This window comes from Daldinia childiae, assembly GCF_008694065.1.
Source record: "Daldinia childiae strain JS-1345 chromosome Unknown Scaffold5, whole genome shotgun sequence".
NCBI lineage: Eukaryota > Fungi > Ascomycota > Sordariomycetes > Xylariales > Hypoxylaceae > Daldinia > Daldinia childiae.
The window spans coordinates 2134558-2161716 of NW_022984646.1; the positions used below are offsets into that span (position 1 = coordinate 2134558).

Here is a 27159-nt window from a genome sequence, read left to right on the forward strand (position 1 = left end):
TATTAGGTGGGATGCGGTGGAAGTAGTTCTTTGCTCTGTAGTGTAGATTTACGAAGAGGGTTGTCTTCCCGAAGTTCGCATTAGACTGCTTGCCTCTGCGTTTCCTTGAAGGCTACAGAATTCCACAAGCTATTTCTCATGATGACAAAATAATCGATTAGGCTTAACCTCCAGGTACGTATTTTTCTGTAAGGGCATTAGGGGGGATCTTTGAGACCTAGATAAATCATCACCTAATTTAATATCCAGGGGGGTGTAATCATTTAAGTCTAACATCAGCAGAGCAACACCGGCGACCCGGATAAGAAACCAGCAAATGGCAATGTAGTATGAGCATCAAACTCATCCTTTATGAAACTAATTTAAGTAACCTAGGAGGTACTCTACCGCATTTTACCCTGCCCTTGAGATCAATGATGAATGGAGATGCCTTGTCAAACCCAGAATGCTATGAAATCTTGATGTCGTAGCACTAGGTGTAGTTTACCTCAAACGACTAAATTTTCTGATGTTACCCATCCTGGACAATGTTAGGTCTGTATTGTTACAATACTAAGAAAATTTTGCAGTGCTAAAGCTTCCAGTTGTTGTGGAGTAGGTATATTTGTTCAGGGGCATCGAGAATTTTTCGTTGGACGATTCGACGACCATCCAGGGGGAATTGGCTCCGAAGGGGACTTTGCTACCAGCATACGATTTTTGCTATTCGCTGTACCTAACTTTGCAAAAAAGAATAGTCTTGTGAGCTGGGTTCGGCGAGCCGGGATCTTGCGTGAGTCAACGAGCGATGAAGTTACGAACAATCTTTTTAGTTGGCTTGGCTCTTTGACAATAGCTAATGACCTGTCAGAAACGAAAAGACCTCTCTGCTTGCCAGACATGTATACAGCGCGTGGCTATCTTTTCGTCTACAAGTAGCTAAATATCAGATACTTACCTAGGTAGCTAATAAGATAAAGGTATATTGTTCGCCTTACAACTATTACGGGGATAGCATTACCGAGAGCACATATATGTGTCACCCGAGCCGGCTTAATCTTCACTTTTAATGAGGATCGGGATGCCGTTATTCTGCAGGTATTGAAAGCTTGGGATTGCGGATCATACATAGGTAGGTAGGTAATAAAACGTCAGGGGTAATATGTACTTTTACGTCCCAACAAAACTGTTAGCCGCCGCGATGGCTCGTATAATGAGTGTTACGTTCACATGCTTCCCATCTGCTTTGTTAGATGTTAGGTAAGGGTTGAAATGCAAATTTAGCAGTATTGAATCTATTTTTATTGTATACATATTTTATACCCGAGATTATGTTGGGAGGCAGATGACAAAAGATGCGATGAACCCTGCTTGTAACAATACCTATTCTTACGGGAGTGAAGCTTAACCGTTGGTTTTATTATTCTAATCAAGCAAGCTATCTATTATTCTCGCCCGGCAGTATTATCTAAGAATTCCACGTGCATTACATCTCGATGCCATGTGTAATGCTTGGGAAAACCGGCGTAGGTCAAGATCAGCCACCGGCTACATGTCCGAGCTATTATGTAGATAAGGCGTGTGTAACATATAATTGCGCGCGCTTAAGGTAGAAGGAATTATTACTAGAAATCTTGATCTGCCTACATAATGTCTAAGGTAATGTCTAAGGAAACTAAACTTTACCTTCTGAGACATCTCGCCTACGCATCATGGAGGCTCAGCTCTTTAGGTTCTCAGCAACGGCCCGTTGTAGATGTAATGTTCTATAAGCCGGAAATATAATTGGATAAGACAATATCAAGTCGTCCAGTCATCCAGTTTTCCGACCATCCTTTCAAATTACCTACATAGTCCCGTTGGCCGGTCTGGGCTGGCAGTGCCCGGAAAAAAAAAGAAAGAAAGAAAGAAAAACAAAGATATGGATTCATCCATGTTTCGTGGGCGCTCGAATCCTTCCGAGTGACAGGTCCTTGTCTATCCATCGCGCCGTGGTCCGTAAATCCATAAATCCAAGGACAACCCTCTATCTATCTTAACCATACAGCAGCCGCATAGCATACATGATGAGTTCGGAACGTTGGCAGTCCTAGTTAGCCCTCGGGTCGCTGTTGGGGCCCTACACGTGTACATGGGCCATCAACCATGCCATCAGATGCGGCTCTCTTCGGTAAGTGTGATAGATAGCCATTGAGGTGTCCGGCAGAAGAATCAATTGGGCGCCTAAGAATCAACAAGTCCATGTGTCCGCATGTAAAATGGTTGCGTTATGACACCATCTATGTTCATCTATGTTCTTACTTGCAGGCATCCCCGGCACTTGCAGGAAGGGAAAGGGAAAAAAAAAGAAAATAATAATTAAAGATGTCTTAGAGGAAATAAAAAATAAAAAAAGGCACCACGTCAATGTCAGCTATCGGCCTCCGCCTTGTTGGAGTAAGTATTTTCTTATGTATATGCCTATATATGATGTAACTATCTACCCCAACTTACTAGCTTACTTCTATAACCAAGCAGGTATACAGAAATGTACCTAATGTATACATATGTACTAGTAGGGTCATACATAGTAGGGGACACACAGTGCTAGGTACCTACTACCCTGTAAACCTGCCTGGCTGCCTTCTTTTAATGGAGCCCGCTGAGGTTCCGGCCCCCAATTTTATACCCATTCGGTGACGCACCTACCACTTATTGTCCCGACAGTTTTTTTAGGCCTGTTAGGCCTGTTTGATACCGTAGCGCGAAGTGAGGTTACCGACTTGTTCTCCCAATTCGCTATCATATCTCATATTCTTACCTCACATCCTAACAATCCTAATAATCCTAACAATTCTTATTATTTGTCATTTATGTCCCATACATGCCTACACATCTACACATATCTGTCTCGTTAACTATGTAAACGATGTTTAGACGCAAGACTATCGTAATATATGTACAAGCAGACAGACAGCTCCAATAGATAGTGACTTCGTATGACATTGCTATCGTTGTCATGCTTATCTACTTGGATATAAGTTGAGGTGGTGATCGTCAGCTGGCTGCGTATGTCTCGCTCAACCAACACTCCTATTGGTAACCCTGTCTATGGTAGCCGCCGGCGCTTGCCTTCACAGCTTCAGCTTCTTCTTTGTTGGTACCAATCTGGAAGGCCGCTACACAGGGCTTGACGGAAGAAGGAGGGGTGGGGGCTGAATGGCCTGTTTGAACTGGACGGCAGACGCTCATTGAATTACGTGCTCGAGTCTTGGGTTAAGTAACTGTACTTGGGCGTCTCGACGTTTGAAAATTCCAATCTATGGCAAGGTTCATGATACTTGGGTCCCGGCTCAATCAAACCCCAGATTAATTTGTCCTGGTTCTTACATCTGAATATGGCGGTCAACCGACAGCTGGTAACCATGGTATTATAATACCCAAATTCAAAGGACTCGGGACGCGATCTGCCAAGTTCTCCTCCGTACGATGTTATTTGTCCGTTTTCCTTGAGTGGCCCTGGATCCGAACCAACCCAAAGCTACCCCCCCTGCAGTCAGCTCCTGGACGGGGAAGACCGTAACGCTACAACGGTAGTCGGGCGAACATACGTAGTGGCAATAAACCAATGCGAGGAATTGACAGCTGCAAAGAAAAAAAAAGCAAAATTCTCTAAGCATGCTACTGGACATCCACGGAATCCCCAAGTACCTAGCCAGTATAGGTAATAGGAAATTAATAGGAAATCTATTATGCAGACACGACCTAATGGTCTAGGTAAATCATCTACGGTTGATAGACGATTCCGCCTTGGTTATCCGTTGCCTGTTATGCCTAGGCGGACGCCTTATCCCATTTTCTCAAGCCTCCACGACTTTCTCCGCGTCCAACTCGAATCACGTTTCGGGAAAGTTTATACACATAACATATTCTATTGACATACTTGGAATATGCGGCTCAACGAAGATCTGGTAGTCGATGTCGACTATTTTCTATGCATCTGACTCGGTCCACTTTGAATCGATATCACAAGCCTTCTGGGGGCATTGTCGAGGTTACGCGAGCCATACATACATACCTAAGTCAAGCCATGGGTCGGTCTCATTAGCCGATGGCTTTCTGCGAACTCACTTTGCCAGGTACGTATTTAATGTATGTACTTCCCATGGATGGTTCGCGGACTAGGTAGTTCGTTGTATGTACACAAGTATCTGTGTACTACCTCTTCCTATCACAAACCCCGCGAGATTTTTTTAACGGCCCCAGACTAACTTGGTCCGCGTAGACTGGCTGAGAATAAGCCAGGGTACCTATATGCATAGTATATTTCTTGCTGATACATACGGTGCTACATAAACGCTGCAGGGGGTCCACGCCAAGAGAAGATAAATGACCGCAATGACCCTTCAGCCACTCTCCCCTGTCAGATACGTATATTACAGTACATATCTTGCGGCTCCGTGTGGGTCGGTTCACTTTGTGAGAGTAGTAGGATTGCCCAAGAGACAGAGACATGTGCGACCCAGAACACCCGGCAGCATATTAGTAGTAAGGTTGGATCATTCTCCATGGCGTATCTCGTTTCTTCGGAAGCAAGTTGCTTCACACTACCTGCTTCGCCCCATTGTTGCCTACGAAGTACGTTCCGCAACGTATGGAACATCAAGTTTTCTTCCATAAGTCTTGCTTCGTTCCCCGCGGTTTCATACTGCAAGTTTGCCTTGCGGCCGCCTCTATCTTCTAATATTAAACCACTTCCTCTTCATGGTTACTACCCGTAGGACCATTCCATCTGAAAAGAAGGTCTGGGCTAAGACCCAACGCCGTTGAACCACGCCTCCAAATTGTTTCATTCTCCATCTCGAACACACTTCGAGGGAAGCTTGTGGCGTATATGCACAATTGCGAGAAGATTGACACAAATATGGACTATCAAAATTTTACATACTCGGACACCATGCCACTTTCAGTCTACATGGAAGGCTCATCTATCGATGGCATGATCGATCCAAATCTCAAACCCTCTGCTTCTCCATGGACCCCTCCACAGATTCACCGTTACTTGACAGAACACAACAAATCCACGATCCTCTACGCGGGAGTTGATCCAATCTTCCATGATACCATAATCCGGAGAGATGACAGTACAGGGCCACTCTCATGTGGCCTACCTCAACGTCGAGACTCACCATCGTTCTCTTCTCACACATCGTCAACGGGCAGTACTATCTTGAGCCCACCCGGAGAGGGTGACTACTACCAACCACATTCGCCGCCAACGCCCACTGATGCGCCTACCATGTCTCCATTTTTCAATCAATTTGGAAGCCCCAGTTCTCGAGCTCCATCTATACCAGTACAGGGTCTTGCCGATGATTGTGTGAAGCCAATCGACATTAACCCCTACCAAGAATCCCCTGAGAACTATTTTGATGACAGCAACCCAAGGTCAGAGTTCCCTTCAAGAGGTTTTAGTATGTCAACCGACGACAGCAGTCCCTGTATGGACATGTGCAGCATACGAGAACAAATCGGATCTCGGCGGCTTATGAGCCCTGAGGAATCTGTGCCGGATGTGAAAGAAGAAATTCGCATTCCTGAGCCCATGTCGACTTACGATATGTATGAGTCAGATGACGAAATGGCATCTGGTGATGAAGCCGAGACTCTCATTCTGAAGCACGAAGATAGAGAAGACGACGAATACAAACCAAATCAGAAGCCGAAGAAGACAAAGGCCAGTACAAGCCGGCCTATTAGGAACCGAAAGCGACAGGGCAGTCCAGGACCTACGCCGGAAGCTAAACGACCCAGGATTGATCTCGATAACTCGAGCACGATTGGTAGACCCGTCAAGCCTGTTATCCAAGGAGCAAAAGGCAACTTCTCCTGTACCGAGTGCTCAAAGAAAGTCTTCTTCAAGGATGAGAGCGGCCTGCAAAATCACATCAAGAAGCAACATACTCGGCCATTCGTTTGCGTCTTCGGCTTTGCCGGCTGTAATTCCACATTTGCCAGTAAGAATGAGTGGAAACGACATTGTTCTTCGCAGCACCTTGTTTTAAACTACTGGATCTGCCAACAGGACCAATGTTCCAAGGTTTCTAGCAAAACTACAGCACCTGTCCGCGGTCGCCTTAACCCCCCTTCCTCTCAGAGCCCCAGCATACCGGTACTTCCCCGCGGGACCATCTTCAATCGTAAGGATCTTTACACCCAACATCTGCGACGCATGCATATTCCGGCGAATCTTAAGAAGAATGTCAAGCAAAGGAAGCCTGCACCTGAGTGGGAAGCACGCGAGCGCGCACATCAGGAAGAGGCAAAAAGAACACGATGCGACCTCCCAACTCATATGCAGTGCCCAGCCATCGGCTGCCATGCTCGCTTTGATGGTACGAATGCTTGGGATGATAGAATGGAGCACGTTGCCAAGCATCTCGAGAAGGCCGCCACCGGTTCAGAGCCGCCGATTGAATTCGGTGGAGAAAACGATAAGACTCTCATCGATTGGGCTACCCGCGCCGAAATCGCAATCATTGAGAAAGGAGTAAAAGGAAAATGGGAACTACGTAATCCCTTGAAACCTATTGGTAACCCGATAGTTGAGGCGACGGCAGACCAGGAAGGGGACGAAGACGCCGAGGGTGAAGAGGTTGACGAGTGATCGCTCTAATAGGCTCTGTTCATCTTATTCTTTGCCTACCTGCCTTACTAGGGTAGTCGAGGTTAGTAAGGAATTATATATCCTAAATACCTCGACGTCGAGTAAAGTACTTCGATTGGAAAGGTGACTTTGGGCTATCTAGGGATTTATAATGACCGGGGTAATATCCAATCTACGGGAAAGGGCTTGGGATCTATAGAACCGTCGAGTTCAGGGACATGTACAACTATCTACGATGTTACGAGATAACTATCCTGGCTATAGAAATTGAAGGCACGCACGGATAGTCGTGGAGGCCATATAAAGTTATGTACAAAATTGTATAGGCGCATAGAGCTTATGCTATAGATTACGAATTCTAGATGATATAATAAGTACCTAGTTAAGACATATCAGAGATATAGCATCCTACGACTACTACCGGGACGAGTCAGCCTGGGATCCGGGTCGGCATTAGGTAGTGGAATGTAAGAACATGCGCCTTATTTAGGCAGAGAGAGGTACAAGCCCTATCTTGATCCCCAAGCTTGACCGGTTGAAGAAAATGGACGATCTAAGCAGAAAGTAAGTGGGTACTTACGTTCGCAGGAACAGGCAGTTAAAGCGTTCGGGGCCGAGATCTACGCCGCATAAAAGCCTTTAGTTACTTAGGTAGGTATTGTGAAGAGTGGCGTCCATGTCCTAGTTTCATCTTAGACGTATGGGATGAGTTTCCATTCATTCCCCACGGAGTAGGATAGCCGGCTTACTTACATATGCGTCCACGGCGATGACAAGCATTTCCCGGTAGCATTTTACCTGTGTGTTGAAGGCGGGAAGGTTTTATCAATGGCGGATGGGGGCAGTTATATGTTTGCCTAAGGCAGCCTTAACTAAGCCTCAGAAGTGCATGGGAAGATGCATAAGTAATATACCTATAGATTAATGTAAAAAAGGTGAAAAAGGTGGAAAAGGTAAAAGGCCTGGTGGATTCGCACGTAATACAAGCAATGATAAGTTGATAAGAGGTACCGACGTTGTAGCGTGCTTACCTTATGTACCTTAGGTAGTACCATTGGACTTGGTGTTGCATTACGTTATAATGTCAAGTATAAGTATCACTAAGTATTGCGGTACATTTTATGGTAGATCTCATCTAAAACACCAATCACTAAACGTACGTAGATTCCCGCGAATAGCGCTGAAATCTCCACCACGGGGCCTAAGACAGTTGTCTTCGCCATGACGCTAGCAACGTGTACTAGACATACAAGCATAGGTAGGAGAGGTAAGTACACTACAAGCATACAAAAGCATACCTAACAAAAAAAAAGAGGTAAATATTTAAATACAGTATTTACTATACAGTACTATATATATTTACGTTGGATTGCGTTGTACAAGAACTTTCAGCCGCACTTCTTCGGCATTCCTTTCCTCTGTAGCACACATGCCGTCTTCGGCCCTATTTCCGATTTCTATAATTATAATTAATATTTTTTTTTTGTTGCTACAGACTGATGTCACAAAGCAAAGTTGATAAGCAACCCCCGACCGACTCATATACGGCTTAAACGGTCCCGCATAATCCGGAAAGTACCCCCGTTAACCCCGGAATGGCCAACCCTAGGCAAGGTTTGGTCCATGATGACTCAGAGTCAGAGTCTCTACGTGAAGACCATACTACTAGCTCATTTAACCAAGGCGACGAAGAAGTTTTTGGCCGGTCGAGGGCTAGGGAAGAGATTTCGCAACAGAGGATAAACTCATGTACGATCGGATACGATGATCAGATCGACAACGGGTATACTCACCAGTCGGTACTTGACCATAAAGACAAGGGCAAAGCTCCTGTAAGGGTTCATAGGGATTTCGTTGACAGGAGATATCCTCAGAATGCAGAGATACCTAATGCAAACCCACCTTCGTACACAAACCCTACAAATCCCGAAAGTCGAAATGAGAATCTGGAGTCCCCCGAATATTCTGCTGCATCTAGCGTACTTAATGAGCCCTTATCCGAGCATGGCATCAAACTAAAGACCCAACTTCTGTCCCCCAAACCCAGCCTCGGGGCATTAAGCGTAGAATCCGACTGTGAAAGCTTTAGGACAGCATCGCCTAAGCTATATTTAGACGATGACCAAGAGCGGAAACAGGAGCAGGGGCAAGACGCAGAATCGGATCACGAACCGGAGCCGCAGCCGTACCCGGCCGACCAAGATCCGGCTGCAAGTGGGCCACACACTAACCAGGAAACCGAGTCACCGACTTTTCGGCCGCTCAGGTTCGGAGATCCCGGCTGGGAGAAATCGGCGGATCGGCCGCCGGAGAAGCTACCTATTCGCTTCAAAGATGCCGTGGGTCGTAAATTCATCTTCCCTTGGGAAAAAGCCAAGACTTGGGCGGTGAGTAACATTTCTATCTTTCTACTCTTTTCTTCTTCTTCTTCTTTTTAGTCGATTTATGAGAATAATGAGCCTGAACTCGGAGGACGCTCATCTGATGCGTCATAAATTTCATATAAAAAGAGCAGAGACATGGCATTGTTTTAAGATTCCTTAGAAAACATACCCACTTCTTATAACTAACAGCATCTTAGGGCATGGAACGTCTAATCCGAAATTGTTTCGTTTATGTCGACGTGATCGGACCTCATGTAATTAAGGGGCACTACGATCTCTTCACCTTCCACCTCCCCTTCTCGACAGATACCGGCTTTGAAATGGCACCCCAGGCTGCGTCGGAACCGGTAGGCGTACAACATCCGGGGATGGAGCCTCATATGGCTGGTACATCATCACACCAGCCTCCGGTTCCGCATGCTCCAACCCCGCCGCCAGCTCCCACACTTACACCCATAGAACAATCAGCCGTCACCATCCTACCTGAGCTCTGGGAGGATCTGGTCGAGCCAGGCATGTTTATACTAATGCAAATGTGGCCCATGGCACCTCCGGCGCCCCCTCCTCCACCAATGCAACACCCTGCTGGTCCTCCCGGCATCCTAGGTTATGTTGGCGGCAGAGGCCGAGGCAGGGGTAGTGGTGGGGGAAGGGGTATGGGTCCGCCTCTAGGACCACCTCCTGGGTGGATGGTGGTAGAAAGACCGCCGAAGCCGAGAGGCAAGACGCGGAAGCGGCGGGATGGCCCATAGGTGCTATACGATATACGAGTTCTTTACGCTAGGATAGAGGTGTATGGTTGGTTACGGGGCTAAAGTGAGTTAGGATGATAATGCAGTTTTCTAATAGCTGCTATGGTGGTATGGGGGAGTAAGTGAGCGATCACTATTTGTTTACTTGGGGATCAATATATTTACATAATGTACATAGCCAACGTACATATAAAAAGTGGAATGAATGGAAGCATGAATTTGAAGGTGACGATCATTTGTTTTCGATGAGATTCACGAGATCATGACGATACTTAAACGTAGGGATGTTTAAAGACCTCGGTTCTTGGCGGTTACGATACATAGTGTACCTGTATCTATTGTGTTTTACAGAAGAGATGTACCCGGAAGCTCAAAAAGTGGATACTAGCAGGGCTTAGCTCCCATGCAACGGTAACGTTATTGGTGTGTGGATACGTTAAAGACAAGGGTCTAGCCTGCGTTAACACCTTAGCCATACCATTAGGTTTAGGTACTTTCCGGCCTCTCACGATACAAATTGGTTGACGTTGATTAAAATAAGCTGATCGTGGAGCTTTGTTTCGTTGTTCGAATTACTCTTGCTTTATTTTATAAACATTTTATTTACAATATCATTTTGTATATACCTGTACCTAATCTATAAAAGATCAATTATTCTAAAAGTACATGAGATTACTCGTATATTAATTAGCGTATATACCCATCGTTATAGTGGCTTACAGCACCCCTCACCCCATAAATCCATCATCCTATCTACCTGTCTTACGTCACACCTTTTTACGAGCTCTCAGGAACAGCCCGATTTATCTATTAAACTAGCCTATTACATTACATACAAACCTACACAGGCCAACTACCAGCCCACATTGGATTACTGACCTAATTCTATCTATCATTACCTACCTTAAGCTACCCTTCCTAACATAGACTTAGCTTTACACATTCCCATCTCATCTTCACCACCACCACCACTACTACTACTACAACCGTCACCACGATGGAGTCCTTTGCAAAACTCAAGCGTCGCGGTACCGATTTAATCGGTTCTATTCCCCATAACTTACCCTCAATGCCTCATCTACCTCATCTACAACGCCCGGGAGGAAGTGGTGGAGATAAAAGTAAAGGTGCCCATACCATGAAGGGCACCTGGCAACATATCTCCATCCCGCCTCTTCCACGATCGTCACATTCGATTGATGTCGTGGCTGGCAACGCATACATCTTCGGCGGCGAGGCCGAGTCCTCCCGCAAGCCCGTCGACAACGACATGCACATTATAGTTCTTCCTACGGGAAGTGCCTCCGCCGACTACTTCAGCGTCAAGGCCAAACCTTCTCCCGAGCAACACGTTCCCGAGCCCGCCCCCATCACGGAGGAGGACGAGATCGCCGCTGAGCTTAAACCCCCTAACCGAAGTCCCTCTGAGCTCCCCCACCCCGCCCACAGCTGGGGAGCCCTCATCCGCCACATCCGACAAAGGCAAGACCAACAGCCTCGGCGACGTCCCCAGCGCCCGCGTCGGCCACGCCAGCGCCGTCATCGGCTCCCGCATCTTCCTGTTCGGCGGCCGCAGCGCGGAGTCCGCCTCGGAACCGCTCGACGAGCACGGCCGGGTCTGGGTCTTCGAGACCAAGACCCACACGTGGGCGTATCTAGACCCCTACCACAACAGCCCCGTCCCGTCCCCGCGGAGCTTCTTCGCCGCGGTCGCTACCGACAAGCCGCGAGACTTCGCCATCAAGCCCCTCCGCCGGACCGAGAGCTGGAAGGAGTGGGCCGAGGGCGACTCGGTTGACGTGGGGATCCCGCAGCGCCCGATTGCGGGCAACGTTGCCGCGCACGCGGTAGACGAGGAGGACGCCGGTTTCGGCACGTTTATCATTCACGGCGGCTGCACGGCCGACGGCGGCAGAACGGGAGATGTATGGGCTTTTGATGTGCGCAGCCGCACGTGGAAAGAACTCCCATCCGCACCGGGTCCCGCGCGGGGCGGTGCTGCACTCGCCCTCGCTAAGAGCCGCCTCTACCGCTTTGGCGGATACGACGGTGAGAAGGAACTCGGCGGCCAGCTGGATGTCCTCGATCTAGTACTAGACGAGTTCGACGATCGCGTCAGCAGAGGTGAAATTGGCATTTTCGCGCGTGGCGAGTGGCAGACTCTCGCCCCGCCCGTCACTAACGCACCCCTCCAAGTGATAACGAAACGGCCAAGTTGGTACCTACAGAAGAGTGGCCCGGGGACCGCAGCGTCAGCAGCTTGGAACTCGTACTCGGCGGCGGTGGACGCGAGTACCTCGTCCTCATGCTAGGCGAGGGGGTCCCAGCACCGAGGGCCACGCAGGCGCCGGCCAGTTCTGGAACGACGTCTGGGCCTTCCAAGTGCCTCCTATCAGCATGACGGCCGCCAGCGTCACAGATGCCTTCCTGCATGCCGTGGGGCGCAGAACGGGAGAAGGTAAATGGACGAGAGTCGTTCCGGGCCCGTATGATGAAGACAACAGCTTGGAAATCCAAGGCCCTGGTCCGAGGGGATGGCTGGCTAGTACACCGGTAGGCGACCTGGAAGAAAATGGCGTACTGATATTTGGCGGGCTGAGCGAGAACAATAAAAGACTCGGAGACGGTTGGATTTTCAGGTTAGGTTAGGTTAAGTTAAGTTGGGCATATGAGGTACCTTTGCATGTTCGAATGTTGGCAAGCAAGCAAGTAAACTTTTGATTTTAAGCTTCTGGGTTTCGATATCAAATCCAATTTCCTTGGTAACGGTTACGACTGGTTGGGTTGAATGATTTAAATGGAACCAAAAAAGGCAGATTTATCAAATAAGCAAATAAAAATGCCAGTTAACTGAAGCAAGACCAAACAAATGATTGGGATATCTATTACAGAGGATGCGTGGAAAGGGCGCAAGGGACGGTCTTCTTTTTATGAACCGATACAAATAGAGCTTATGTACAAAGTGTCTACGTTTACGCCCGTGCCCCAAGAGGTCATCCGCTGTCTCTATTTACAGATCGCTTCTCGTAGTCTCGATACCCCACGGCTCGCTCGTCAAGTTCGTCTGGCCAGCACTGTTCTCGCAAGTATCACGGCCACTCTGCGGACCGGGTTTCGGTACCTTGGCGCCTGGTGATGTAGCGCTCTCCTTAAGGCCGGCCAGTAGCTTCTTAGTAGACTCGGGTGTTAAGTCCTCGTAGTAATCGTCGTTAATCTGGATCATGGGCGCGTTGACGCAAGCACCGAGGCATTCTACCTCGATAAATGTGAATAGTCCGTCGGGCGTCGTCTCGCCCTGCTTGATGCCTAATTGCTCTTTGATCGCTTTCACGATCGCGTCGCTGCCGCATCCGCCAAGTTGGCAGGGTGTCTATTCCAGATTATACCTCGTTAGTAAGCCGTACATTTCTGATAGAGACCTTCATATATAGACCAATGACGTATCTACCAAACAACTCATGTATAGATAGTGATTTTACTCTGTCCTTAGGGTAGTCCCGTCCAAGATTGTACAGTAACGTAGTATCTCGAATAGACACAAGATCGGGAGAACGAATTCTCAGAATATATGTATAGGAAATATAAGGTGAAAAAGACGCAAGCGACAAGAAATTCGACGCAAACTCACCGTAGTGCACGCCTGGACGTGAAACTTGCCAACCGGCGTCCGGTTATACATAGTATAGAAAGAGGCGACTTCGTATACACGTGTGGGGGGCATCTCGAGGATCCGCGCTATCTCGTTCATGACCGATATGGATGTGAAGCCGTGTTGGCGTTGGCCCAAGTCGAGCAGCGGCATTACAGCAGCCTTCTTGTACTGGGGCGGATAGCGCTTTAGGATCTGAGCGATGACCTCTTCATTCTGAGCTGAGAACTTGAATGGTATCTCGGGATTGTTATCGGACGTATTTCGGGTGCTGTTGTCGCAAGGCAAGTTTGAACGTCAGTGTATATATAATGGACATTCAAGACTTATAGATAAAGCTGACGAGGGCTTTAAGTTGCCTTAAGCTGCTCAGGTAGGTATCGAGAGCGAATATAACGAAGGGAGGAAAGCTAGTTTGACAGGCAAGCTTCCGCAGCATCCGTCTATTTCGCAACTGGATATAGAGCCTCTTGGGTTTGATCGAGAAAGATGGGGACAAGACATACCACTGCGAGAGTCTCACTTCTTCTAGAGCTACCGGCTGTGAAGGGTCGGAACTGTGATCGAGGTACTCGGTATGCCGGGCGGGCTGCCCTTCGAAGGAAGACCGGGGCGAGTTTAGACGCCATGGTGAAATATGGTGGGTTCAATTGAAGAGGAATGACAGAGCTCAGCTGGTTGAAGGTCCTCGGATCATGGATCATAGATCATTATGAGGTTTGAATTGGCGATAAACTCTAGGATCCAATCAGATTAATCGTGTTGGTCAAATATGACCCACATGGTTAAATCTCGGTTTCTTCATTCCCGCATACCTACCACATTCATTACACTCTATGTATTACATAAGACAGTACCTTCGTACCTTAGATAGATAAAATGCCTCTACACGTCTAATAGCAATAAATCGATTGAATGGGTGGATTTTATCGCGCGATTCTTGATATTAACCACGTACGAGACCAAAAAAAAATTTAGATATCGCCTTAGCGAGAAACTTCGTATACCCAATTTACTTTTATTGTTCTCGTCATTCTACGTCATTATCGACACGGAAGTTACTATCATATCAAAACCGTCATGTTACGACTGCAGGCAAGATAATCCCTAGGTTAGACAGAAAAGCAGACGGGCAAAAAAAGACTATATCCGTCACTCGGCCGCACTATCTTCCTCTTCCTTCTCCTTGGTAGCATCTCCATTGGGGGATTTAGCCTCTTCTGTGGCCTTCTCCGCAGGCTCCTCGTCAGCAGGCTCCTTCACATCCGCTTCCTCGTTTTCAGCGACCAGCTTCTTAACGGCGTCGACCGTTGCGGCAGGCCCGCCAGGTTCGGCGATGAGAACCTTGCCGCTTTTGTCAACGACGAAGACGCCGCGAGTGACACCCTTAGGCGCCTTCTTGAAACCGAGGGCTTCAATCAATGCGAAGCTAGTGTCGCATAGAAGGGGGTAAGGTAAGTTCTGCTTGGTCTTGAATGTAGTGTTGGCTTTAGGCGAGTCAGCCGAGAGACCGTAGATGGCGAGGCCACCTTTGGTCAAAGGCTCGTAGGAGTCTCTAAAGAGACACGCTTGGTTGGTACCTATATATCAGGTCAGATACAGCTAGCGCTAATTTATAGTGACTACATGGGATGAAGCTTACAGCCCGGTGTGGAAGCCTTTGGGTACGTGAAAATCACAACTCCGGATTTACTCTCATCTAGGAGGGCCTTTAAGGTAGTCTTTTTACCGTCATTGGTTTCGAACTCGCCACCAAACCCGTCGAGGGTGAGCGTGTCACCGACTACGGGTTTGGCGGGCTTGGAAGAGCCATTGGCATCGGCAGACTTGGTGGTCTTGGTTGTCTTGGTAGGCTTGGTAGGTTTGGCCTTGACGGCCTCTTTAACCTTGGAGGCAGCTTTTGAAACTTTGGATTGCTTCTTAACTGGCGGCTCTGGGGCCGGCGCAGGAGCTTTGCGCTTGCGAAGCTCGACGGGCATGATGTTCGGCTTAGTGAGCTAAATAATCAAATAAATGCAACACAGATGAAAAAGAGGGTATCTAACAGTAATCGCTAGTTGATGGCGACCAGAGAAAAGGGATTTGATGAAGATTTGGGTGAAGTTTGATGAAGAACGGATGGAAAACAAGAAGGAGAGGTAGTCAGGTTGAGGTCGTCGAGGTCGCAGGTAAACAGGAGGTTGCGACGAGATCTGACCAATAATATGGAACCATTGCGACAGCTTTCTTAAGAAGAACAGGGGTGCAAGATAGTTGTGTCACAGGGATATCAGGATGCCGACAATTTAAAATCCATTGCTAATAGCGAGGCTAACGTGATCAAGCCAATTCCTGTAGAGTTCCAGCGCAGGTCGGGGGGTGTTGTGTGTATGGTGCGTGGTGTGTGGCAGAGGCCGCGGACGGAAAAAAAAAAAAAAAAAAAAGCTGAAGGGGGCGAGGGGAAGAGGAGGTACCTCCCCTAACAAAAAAGGCTCGCATACGGAGTTGTTACTCGTGACAAGGTGGTGGTAGATCGATATGTGGTCTGGGCTATCCAGGTAAGGTACTACCACCGTCTACTGTGTATTAAGAGAAAGAACTATCACTACGGTAACTTCCAGAGCTGTTACCCCCCTCAAGCATCCATTATTAGACCCTACCTAACCTAAACATGAAGAAATACGGTACTTGATATTTAGCGGGCTTATTAATTTAATGCAGGGTAGAACCGTACATACATGTATGTAGATGATATGGGAAAATGTGTGTAGCGGAAGGAAATACTAACTTTACATAGCGTAGAGCTAACCTTTTAGGTTCAGTACCATACTTTGTAATATACCGTCTAAAGGCTAGAAAGGGGAAACTTGGCAGTGGTTGTTGCCAGTTGACCGTCCGTCTTCCAGGCCATCGCACCATTTCCTATCCTCCATTTCCCATTTCCCATTTCCCACTTCCAACTTCCGCACGGACATAACACGAGTCAACATTTCTCCTTATGCAGTTATTTATCTACATCATGCGTCCAGTTCCCCATTCTCTATTATTCGTGGCCAGTGAGGACTTTTAGCGACGCAGATAATCCGATGTCAATCTACCTATAGCCTACGAGAAATAAAAAGAAAATGCGGCTTGGTACTCATTGGTTACGATGAATGGATATGAGCTGCAATAAGGCTCGCCAAGCCACCAATAGCCGTCTTTCTTTCAAAGTACGCGACGTACAGTATCCATCATATATCATGATGTGACTACGCCGTACACATCTCAATACCGAGGCTATTAAACAGCGTAGTTATTCTGTCTATGCTTCTCCTCGCTTATGAAATGAAAAAGGAAATGAGTATATTCGCGTATCAATTCTACCTGGCGAAGATGAGCAGAGATGCAACAATTGACATGATCCCAGATACCTGACATCTACCGACTAGATATTTCAACACCGGCTAAGATGTCAGAATCTCGATTGACGATCGTAGAATACGAATATATTCCGATATCTTTCATGTTTATGCTTATGCGACCTATACTCTTGTAATACTATATTCCAGGAGCCTAGTTACTTCATTACGATGTTTAATTGTAACTTATTGACCGTCAGCCAACTTTTTCTCGAGGACGCCGTTATTGTATCACTATCTGCACGATTGATGACCAATTACAGTCTTCACGTGTCACACCTGTTTTCTATCCCAATCATGATCGCCTAGAAGTTAAGAACACTACTTTCTATAACGTCACCCTCTCCTACGCCCGTCAACAGCAGGGCGACCTTGTGAACGTAGAAACATAGCTACCGGTTGATTATTGGAATGGTCATCTCCAAGCTGCTGAGGACAGTGGACTCGGTCCTGGCCGGTTCTATCTAAGTTATAGCAACATGGCTGGCGCTATTGTCGAAGTGTGATCGCGTATCAGAAGCCTAATACTGTTCTCCGGCATTTATCGCAAAGATCATGATCCGTGACTTTTATAGGAGACCACCAGAGTTTTCCTATTTCAATAGCTACTCTCAAGAAGGTCGCCTAGGCTTCGAGTTAGCCCCAAAATTGACCTATTGCGTTCGACGGTATCGCAGTCTCAGCGCCAACAATTCACAGGGCTCGGTGGGCTCCGGCTATGCATTGGCCGTAGATTCTAATGAATGCCATGGGCGAGTATCCACATGTAAGTTGGATCTCCTTACTACCCTCACGGTACAAGAATGCGACGGTCGCGACGGGGTAGTAGACATTATTATATCAAACCCTAAAGCATACGCATTCGATCCTTTCCTGCATATAGGGAGAAATTTCACCTACCTGCCTAAGCAATAAATCCATAAATTTGAGCAGAGCTACCGCAGTTATTGCAAATGCTGGTTAGGCGGGTCCAACTAGCTCTCGTGGAGACTACGACTATACTGATATAGCCTAACAGGACTACGACGAAGTAATGCGCAAGTCAGGGTCTGAATACGATCATATTATTATAAGTAGCAATCCAGATCTTACCAAGTTCCGTAACGTTGGTAGAAAATCATGACATATCATGGACTGGCACGTAAACGATCCAACCTTTCTTTCTCCTTTCTTCTCACTTGGATCTTCACTTACGCCGTTGTTTAGGTGGAAAGGTCATTTGCCGCAGGATACGGAGTAGAACTGCTCGGGGCGACCGAAATAGATGTAGGGTAATACTGAAAATCGGAGCTCATAATGTAATATATCTTCCTAGGTATATAAATTATTGTACTAATCATTATCCAGTCGTAGTATATGTAAACCAGCCCACCTATCTTAGACCAGGTCGTCATATTTTATTAAGTCTCGATACTTCATAGCAAGTCGTAATAATTTTGCTCACTACTTTATTTTTAACTAAATAGCAGTTTAATATTTATCTTTTCCGAATTCCACCCCTAACCACAATTTTCCCAGCCTCCTAACCAAGAACCCCGAAGAAGACATGATGAAAAAAATGGAGAAAAGAGCCAATTAACCTGCAACGTCTGTTTGAATATCATGTTGCCTGGCCTCACGTACGCACTTGGCTCAATTATCATCGATCGTACGTCCTTCTCCTACCTGTCTAATTGTCAGTGGTCGTCAAAGAACATACAGTGAGAAGACTTACACGAATGGATCCATCATGAGAGACACCATGAGACCAGAAACCATCAATAGCTGGCAGCATTCGGGCCATGTTATCATGGGTTAGCAACAGCCAGAACCCGAATACTCCCTTTGCGAGGACATCTAGAACGGCATAAGCAATGATCTCGCTGTCGACATTGACACGGTGGGCACCATCAGCAATACCCCACACATAGTGACATTAGCAAAAGATCTAACTTAGAAATGCAAGGTCGCTTACATAGGATACGCAGTCCACAATAGGAGAGTGAAGAGAGAAATGGCCCCAAAGAAAGCTCTTGTTTTGTTGTCCCTAGTCGATATTGCGTGTCGCCCTTTGTAACCAACCTGGTAGACGACATTGAGATAAGCGATGCAGGCGATGGCATACCACCCCCATCCTTGAGCCTCATCTCCGGATAAAACGGCGAAGAGGCCAGTTAAGATCATGATCACATCCGACACGACGGCTATCAGAATGCTCGCACCGTTGATACCAGCGAGGAGACATAAGTCCAACAAGAGAAGAGGTGTGGTGAGTGACCACTAATAACACTAATGAGTAACCCCTAGCTACACTATACTTGGGTAGGATTAATAATACTCACATCGACATAACGGGCCCAATAGATATCACGATTAACAATTTCTATGACTGCTCCGTGCTTTGATCTCTCGGATACATAGGAGTGTGAGGTTATACCATCACCCGTAGCCATGGCATAGTAGGACAAGAACCCGAATGTGGTAACCAATGCTGTAATTATATGGAACAGGCGTTTTTGCTAAGCTATGATTAACATCTTACTACTTTTACGTCATAAAGGAGGATTGATTCTTACCACTGGAACTCTCATGGCCATGATATAAAACGCGAGCGAAGACAAGCCCATCAAAACACAGACAACCCTAAGATAGGTCATGTAAGTGTCTATTAGTGATTTCCCTTGGTAAGAGAACTTACCATAATGCCCTATGACCTACTTCACTTGAAGTTTGGTAGTATATTCGGGGAATATCTGGGATCACAGTGGGCAACGGCGTGTGACTAGTCTTAGGAAGACGTAGCATGGTAGCTACTCGAGTAGCCTCTGGGATCTCCTGCGGAATAAACATGGTGATGTCAAGTTCACCTAGGCTTGTAATACTTGAAGATTTCAAACTAGAAAGACTCCGATTTGGGAAGGTGAAGTTGTCGAATAAGAGTGCCTACTGGGTGATTTGGTAGCTGAACGAGGTGAGAAGAAATGCAAGAGATACAAGGGGAGCATATAATATAGAATTATCCAACCAAGGGCTAATATATAAAGCATCATGGATAGGAGGCGAACAATGGTGTCGTCACTTTTAGTAGGTGGTTGTAGAAACCAACCAATAAGATGCTAAGAGCATACTCGGATTAGGTATTCAACTGCATATTTACCAACCCTCAAACCTTGTAATAGTCCTACAATAGTGTCCTGCTGCAAAACAAGAATTTGCTTTAGGTTATACCGAGGCGCTTGCCCAGTGGCTGAAAGGGTCGGTTCAATCATCTTCCTCCCCTAGGTTATCATGTACGTAACTGAAATAAATAAACTATAGACAGACATATCAGCAGACTACACAGCAGAAGATTATATTGGCGAGCTCTTTTACTTAGTCATGGCCTCCTTAGATGACAGATTCATCCTTTTGGAAGTTAAGGTGACGGTACGGATAATGTCAGTTAGTTTTGGAGTTTGAGGAAATTATGAATCGTGATGTGGTTAGTGAATTATATACATCATGATTATACATCATGACTACTTAATCTAAAGGTAATGTTCTAAGTTGAAGTTCCTGATCTTAGAATACGGAAACTGACATTTAAACTTAGTTAGAGATTTCCCTTTGTTAAATACGTCGTATACCATAACTTAGCATTAGTATGCTTTATAACAGGTAACTATTAGTATTATGAAGTTGTTATGCTATTGAATGAATAGAGAAAGGAATATGTACCTGAAGTAAGTAAAAGCTGCCCCGCCCCCGGAAAATGAAACAAAGCTAAAGTAAGACCCTTACAAAGCAAACATAGATCGAGTTTAATTGGGTCTAGGTACTCGAGTAGGTACTACTAATATGTACCTATTTCAGTGTGGACCTTCCATGAGTTTAAATATTAACGACGCCGTAGATGCCATTCTCTTTGCCCCACCAAAAAAAGGCAAGGCAGCTACCTACATACATGTAGCTTTCTGTACTTTCTGTAGAAGCTCTCTTTCGTCCCACCCCCACGTTAACCAAGATTAGACCCAACAACCGACAAAAACATAAAACATAAAGTTACCTAAATCGCAACAAACCAAAAATACTACATTTCAGACATAGGCAATATTAATCATCTAGGAATACAAAACCGTTTACGATCCTGTTATTGCCTTACTCGCCGTCTTGAGCGTCCATCGCCATGGAGCAACTTGCCGCGACGCTTCTATCGTTCCCTGAATCCAACAGTGCCAATTCCAGCCTGGTCGACAACGTCACCTTTGACACGGCAGCGAAGCTCCATGTTAGCAAGCTCTCAAAGTTACTTAAAGATCATAATGCTTCACTAGTTACCCATGGCCCCGGTCTCATCGATATTCTTGACCCGGCCGTAAATACCTTATCATATATCGCCGTCCTTCATACCCTCATCCTTCCCGCCCTAGACTCATCGATTCCTCGCGATACTCTTCTGAGCAAGTTTGTGAACTTTTTATACGTCTTTGATGCGCGCCAGGCCCGATATGCTAGAAGTCACTTGCATGACATCTTGCTGGCTGCTGGAAGTGGTCAATATTTGCCGGTAAGCCCCTACAGCCTACACCTTAATATATACTTCTATATAAGCTAACAGTATTTATTAGCCTTCAGTTTCTGTTCGTGCTCTTGCAACAGCTATCCTGCGACTCGACCCGACCGGAAGCATGCTCACCATGTCCCATTTTCAACTTGTCAAACTTGCCTACCAGACAAACAACATCGAACCGGCCCTTCCAGTACTAGATAAGAATATCGTATACTTCCCCGGTATGGCTAGCTACGGCGAGCCCAGATTCCTCTGCGATTTATCCTTATCACCCCCAGCCTACCTCTCTCGAGAAACGGGGCTCACTACCAACTTGAAACCTTCCTTGATCCTAGAATATGATATGTTTCGCGGTATGTCATACTGTGCCTTAAGAGATTGGGCAAAAGCCTATGCGGCCTTCGAAAGGGTCGTCACATATCCTACGCGCGAAGGTGGCGTAAGCAAAATCATGGTCGAGGCTTACAAAAAGTGGGTGCTGGTGAGCTTGCTCTCTACAGGAAAGCTTTCAGACCCTCCAACATACACCGGGGCCGCCGCGAACAAGCTCTATGGAAATATCGGAAAGCCATACACAGCGCTCGCGGTGATATTCGTAGCCAGGAGTGCCCAGGCACTAAAGGCCGAGGTTGAAAAGAACACACAACTGTGGCTGGAAGATGGAAATACCGGGCTGGTCCAGGAAGTCCTCGCGGCGTATCAAAAATGGCAAGTTCTAGGCCTAGAGCAGATCTACTCAAAGATTTCGCTCTCCGAGATTCGTAAACAGACCACAAGTGCGGAGACAGGAGATATGCTCCAGAAGGATGAGGACGTGCAGACTCTTGTCCAAAACATGATAATATCCGGTATGTTGAACGGGGTGATTGAGAAGAACGACGACGGCACGGATTTCCTTACCTTCTTATCTTCGTCTACCCAACTTTCAGAGAAGGAGTTCGCTACGGAGCTCGCTGGAACAGCAACCCGATTGAAGCAACTACAGCCCATCTTCAAGACGACAAAGGAGCGCCTGGGCACTAGCAAGGAGTACATCAAGCATGTGGCTAAAGAGAAACTCCGAGGTGATAAAATTGATCCGGATCCAACCCTCGCATTTGATGCTCATGTGGATGACGAAGACTTGATGGGTGGCGTAGTTGCTACTGGCTGAGCCAGGCCAAGATACTCCTTACCACCCTTGCGGCCACTGCATTGGACTGGAGCCTAAATATAGGATATCTAATCAAGCCCGAGATTTGAGGTTGAATCTTCGAACCTTGGACAGGTAGAAAGCCGCTAAGTTGGTTTGGAGAAGGAACCGAAAACTGACATGTCACGATTGCACGTTCTTATGCGGCGGCGTTTAGAGGACAGACATTTGCATCTGCAGGCAGCGGTGCCCATGGATATATGGCTTGGAATGCCATTTAGCTAGAGACGGACGGCGGACGACAACTAAGAATCGTCGGTCCTCTCAGCTTGTTAGACACTAGCAGAATTAAGAATAAAGGCACTGATATCCCATTTATACTACTATTGATCTTTCATTACCATTCTTTGTCGTAAGCACATTTTTCTCGTAGCGTACAATATGGATTTGACCCTTACTCGATTAGTTCAGTTCTCCTAGCTCATTCAGTATTGACAGTATTTTGTCCTAATAGATGCCGTATCTGCGACGAATCCATGTAACCCAGACGCAATAATGAGACGCCTAAGCTAAGGGGCTCGTCTCAAGCCATTCAAGGCCAATAACCTTAGAGATTCGAATATCAAATAGCATCGTGCCTCATCAGGGACCCATTAAACCCCTGCCATGAATTATTCTAGTGGTTCACCAACTCGATAATACGAGCTGCCTAACCCTCGTATTCCATCGACTCCATACTACCTGGGTTAGGTACCTCTTATATACCTACTACCTAACAAGCGCCCGATACATACACGCGTATTAAATGAGGGTTGAGAGCAGAGCAGGATCACGAGCTGATACCGAATTGCTTGATCATGTCGGATAACTTCAGGGCCTCAGCTCGGAAGTCCAGCTGGTTAGCACTCATCACCTGGTAGCGTACCCTGAGTTTCATTAGCGATAACTTCTTAATCATGTGGATAGGTACCTAATCAGTAGCAAATTACATACCGTGAGTTTTCGCCGTACGTATCCGTCTTGGCCCGGCATCTAAAATGAAGTTTGGTGCAGTTGGCCGCTTCGAATATGGTAGGGAACCTGTCTTCGTCGTTTTCTTTGATCTCCATCAACTCATCGGCTGACATGCCCATGATGACGCGCCCGACGTCGTCGAAGCATGATAGCCAGAGCTGGCCGGTGTGATCGTTTACGTTTACACTCATGATGTATCTGTATTGTGGCCGTGGGTGAGAAATCTCGCACTTCTCACACCGCCATGTACCGTCACCTTGTTCGATTACTTTCTTGTTGCATTGTTCACTGCTACACGCAGGATACGCGAAATTATCCTGCTTAATATAGACGATTGTGGCTTTCAGGTTGAAGTAGTCCGTATTTTCCGTGCCGAGGCCCTCGTCCTTCACCTGGGAAATTACCTTCGCTTGGTCGACACGACCTGTGGCGGAACCCATAGATGCCATATTGTTGTGAGTAGAAAAGTTGTCGGTACGGCCTTGGGAGTCATACCAGCCCTTCAGACGGTGAGCCTCTTCGATGTCAGGATCAACATTCATGCTGCCAGAGGAAAGAAGAGAAAGGGATCGACCACCGAAGTCAGACACCTTCGCCCCTTTGAATGCAACGATAGATTCTGGTTGAGTGGTAAATGTAGTGGCGGTCTTACCCCATATCGTAAGGCGTACGGCATATGAAGTATCGTCAACCAAAGTTAATTCGCGCTTATCAAACGGCTTTCCGGTGTTCTTAGAAGTGATCGAAGAGACCTCACCAACTTCCTTCAGCACACCAATAACATCAACAGTAGCATCTTTTTCTACGTTCTGGAGCTCTTCGATGTTGACGAAATTAAAGCGGGCTTGAGGCACACTGGCCTGATCCTCGGCTTTCTCAATGACAGTATCCCGTTCAAAGGCGAGTTCATAGTCGTTAGGAAGATTAGTGAATTGCTTCTTTGCGAGAGAAACACGGCATGGGTTGCTGATATAGTAGACCTGGCCCTCTTGTAATAAATCGTAGAATTGGTCGCATTGCTCGTTGAACGCGGTCGCTTTTATTTCGCCACTCTGGTCGAGAAGATTGACGGAGAACAATTTACCCTCGCCAGAAGCCTTATGCCAGGTCTTAATGTCGGACTTCTGTGTTACACGAACCTTAATAGTCCACTTGTGCGCATAGGGTGAGAGAGCCTCGATAGGGTAGATGACATTGTTTCCATTGCCGTGAGATGTGGTGTTGTAGCTCCGCCCATACGTGACGATACAGGTTCCGACTTGACCGGTGCCGAAGACTCAGTCTTTACGCCGTAGAAATTCGATCCACCTATGGCTGCTGTAGTATTAGCAGCTTGCGGCTTAGCTTCGAATGCTTGGGGTTCGCCAATCCGGTCGTGAACACCGAGCTCAGTAGCGACGTCAAGGTCAAGGATAATTAGAATACTATATATTGTTAATCGCTATAAATGCTAGACCATATCGATTTATTTAATACTTACTTCTTTCCCTTGACTGAATTTGCTTGATACGACTTAATCCGAACCAGAGCTCCGCGGACAAGAGAGTTATTGTGGATTACATGGTTGGCCTCTAACGACATTGTAAGCATCATCATATCGCAGTCTCGCAGTCAGGCAGGTATCGAAACGTACGTGTTGCCAGCATGCATTGGACATAATTGCGTATATCACTTAAGACAACACGGTAGCGGTCGGGCTGGCCGGCAGCTCCTTGCTGTGGGCCGAGAGGCTTTATTTGTAGACATTGCAGAATAGGAACTGGGAAGAGCTGCTCGACATGCTCTGGGTCGCTGAAGATGGCGCTGGGATCATAGTTAGCATATATAAGTCTAGGCAGTATAAAAAAATGCAAATAATGGTTTACATACTCTAGAGCCCCCTGTGTGATAGATTGTTGAGCTGCTGCTGCCGACATGCTGAAACTCGAATTTTCCTTTTTTTAGGTTGACACTTCAAAGGCAGCGAGATATATTATGTCGAAAGCCGATGTTGCAATCTTAACAGTGGTCTTGATAGTAAAAGTGGTCAATCTAATAAACGCGTCGGCCTAAAAAGTCGCGTCCTGAATTAAGTAGTGGGTCCTGTGGCGTGCCACGTCTTTTGAAGCGCGGGGTTCTTAAGGTTTTCTAGCAATTTGTATACCTAAGGTACATGTACACGTGGGGCTGCAAGCTGAAGCTATGAGATTGTCAGCTGGCAACTCCTCGTACGTCATTTTCTCAGGCGTCAGCATACCTATGTCAATGTACCTAGGCAGGTACTTATAAAGATCTATGCGGGAGGTGCGTTGCCAAGCATAACAGGAATGCTTCACATGTATCTTACGTTTTGTCTATCTAGGTTAATCTTCCTACATACTCCCTGAATCTCTTCAAACTTTTATTCTACCTACAACACCGTAACGATCAATTACTTTCGTCACCATGGCAGATGCCGATGTTGCAACCAGATCTCCCGACGAGCGATGCTCAAGAAACTGTGATTCCAGGCGACACTCCTGCACAGACAGGTCCTACGATGGGCGAGCATTGCACTTCCGACAGGCCTACCCGTAAGTCATCTTAAACAAGCACGTCGACTAGTGTCGGCATTGACATATTATTACATAGCTGCCGGTCTAGCTCCAAAGGGAGAACTGAGGAAACTTGGTGGAGTGGATGTCAGTCCTCCGACACAGCAATAGCCGCCGTTTACTTATAAGCCCACGCTCATATCGTAATAGGTCTACCTTGCAAAGCCGGAAGCATACCCGACAAATCCATCGAAACTCCTTCTCCTTCTTTCGAGCGGCACGGGAATAAAGTCGACGAACAATCAGATTCAAGCGGACAAGTTTGCCGATGAAGGTTTGTACGTATATCTCAAGACGTCGGATATAGCATCTCAGCTTGAATACAAAGACTTGTTTGGGATTTACATGATTGATATTAATTGTTAATGCAGTGTCGTCGTGATGCCTGATCTTTTTGAAGGCAACCCTGCGCCAAACTCATCTCCTATTTCCGAAGCTGAAGCGCAAGAGACTTCATTCCTTGATAGACTCAAACTCAAAGCTGTCGAGATCGCAATGGACGATGAGTTGACGAGTGGTTAGCACGCCATACCGAAGAAAGGTCATGCCCATACTCGAGAAAGTTATCGACGCATGTAAAGGCGAGTTTGCGGATGCGGTTGGTAATGGAGGCGGCATATACGCCGTAGGTTATTGTTTCGGCGGCGATATATGTGCTCTTACTAGCTAGCGAGCGTGGTCATGCGCAGACAGGTTGGACTGGCGCACAGAAACCTGCTGACGAGGAAGCGGGTGAAGGGATAAGCCCGCCAAAGAAGGGCCCGTATATCAAAGCAGGTGCGCTGGCGCATGCAACTCTGGTATCATCAGAAGATTTTCAGGGATTGAAAGTCCCTGTGAGCTTGGTCTGCGTGGAAAGCGACCCTCTATTTCCCGACGAAGTCCGTGAAACCGGGGAAAACATAATGTCCACGGAGAATGTGGAGCATGAAGTCCAAGTCTATCCTGGTGTTCCGCATGGCTTCGCCGTCATTGGAGACTATGATGACGCCCACATAAAGGACGCACAAATAACGGCTTTCGAGCAGATTTTAAGATGGCTCAAGGAGCATTAAAAGGAAAGTAAGGTCGACTAACTTCATGGCGTTCTCTGGTTATCTTCTAGTTAGGAGGGCACAGCGC

General features: G+C 46.8%; 7 protein-coding genes across 7 annotated transcripts; 4 read left to right on the top strand and 3 right to left on the bottom strand.

Moving 5' to 3' along the window:
• Window positions 1–5434: 5434 nt before the first annotated feature.
• GL218_05728 (putative c2h2 finger domain-containing protein) lies at window positions 5435–6625 on the top strand (the record flags this gene model as incomplete). The annotated part of the gene is made up of 1 exon (XM_033582411.1): window positions 5435–6625. One exon carries the CDS (start codon window positions 5435–5437, stop codon window positions 6623–6625), a length of 1191 nt encoding a protein of 396 aa, XP_033434722.1.
• Window positions 6626–10830: 4205 nt separating this feature from the next.
• GL218_05729 (putative kelch domain-containing protein) lies at window positions 10831–12073 on the top strand (the record flags this gene model as incomplete). The annotated part of the gene is made up of 2 exons (XM_033582412.1): window positions 10831–11179; window positions 11244–12073. The coding sequence occupies 2 exons, from the start codon at window positions 10831–10833 to the stop codon at window positions 12071–12073; spliced, it is 1179 nt and encodes a 392-aa protein (XP_033434723.1).
• Window positions 12074–12771: 698 nt separating this feature from the next.
• GL218_05730 (NADH-ubiquinone oxidoreductase 24 kDa subunit, mitochondrial) lies at window positions 12772–14039 on the bottom strand (the record flags this gene model as incomplete). Its single annotated transcript, XM_033582413.1, has 4 exons — window positions 12772–13131; window positions 13390–13681; window positions 13737–13864; window positions 13917–14039. The coding sequence occupies 4 exons, from the start codon at window positions 14037–14039 to the stop codon at window positions 12772–12774; spliced, it is 903 nt and encodes a 300-aa protein (XP_033434291.1).
• Window positions 14040–14562: 523 nt separating this feature from the next.
• On the bottom strand, window positions 14563–15389 carry GL218_05731 (Peroxiredoxin DOT5; the record flags this gene model as incomplete). Its single annotated transcript, XM_033582414.1, has 2 exons — window positions 14563–14990; window positions 15053–15389. The coding sequence occupies 2 exons, from the start codon at window positions 15387–15389 to the stop codon at window positions 14563–14565; spliced, it is 765 nt and encodes a 254-aa protein (XP_033434290.1).
• Window positions 15390–20934: 5545 nt separating this feature from the next.
• On the top strand, window positions 20935–22471 carry GL218_05732 (COP9 signalosome complex subunit 3; the record flags this gene model as incomplete). Its single annotated transcript, XM_033582415.1, has 2 exons — window positions 20935–21315; window positions 21377–22471. 2 exons carry the CDS (start codon window positions 20935–20937, stop codon window positions 22469–22471), a joined length of 1476 nt encoding a protein of 491 aa, XP_033434598.1.
• An 808-nt stretch (window positions 22472–23279) lies between these two features.
• Window positions 23280–25380, bottom strand: GL218_05733 (Replication factor A protein 1; the record flags this gene model as incomplete). The annotated part of the gene is made up of 6 exons (XM_033582416.1): window positions 23280–23376; window positions 23444–24722; window positions 24773–24888; window positions 24945–25035; window positions 25098–25267; window positions 25334–25380. 6 exons carry the CDS (start codon window positions 25378–25380, stop codon window positions 23280–23282), a joined length of 1800 nt encoding a protein of 599 aa, XP_033434292.1.
• Window positions 25381–25895: 515 nt separating this feature from the next.
• On the top strand, window positions 25896–27092 carry GL218_05734 (Protein AIM2; the record flags this gene model as incomplete). The annotated part of the gene is made up of 5 exons (XM_033582417.1): window positions 25896–26016; window positions 26075–26124; window positions 26188–26315; window positions 26409–26554; window positions 26704–27092. 5 exons carry the CDS (start codon window positions 25896–25898, stop codon window positions 27090–27092), a joined length of 834 nt encoding a protein of 277 aa, XP_033434295.1.
• Window positions 27093–27159: the final 67 nt, after the last annotated feature.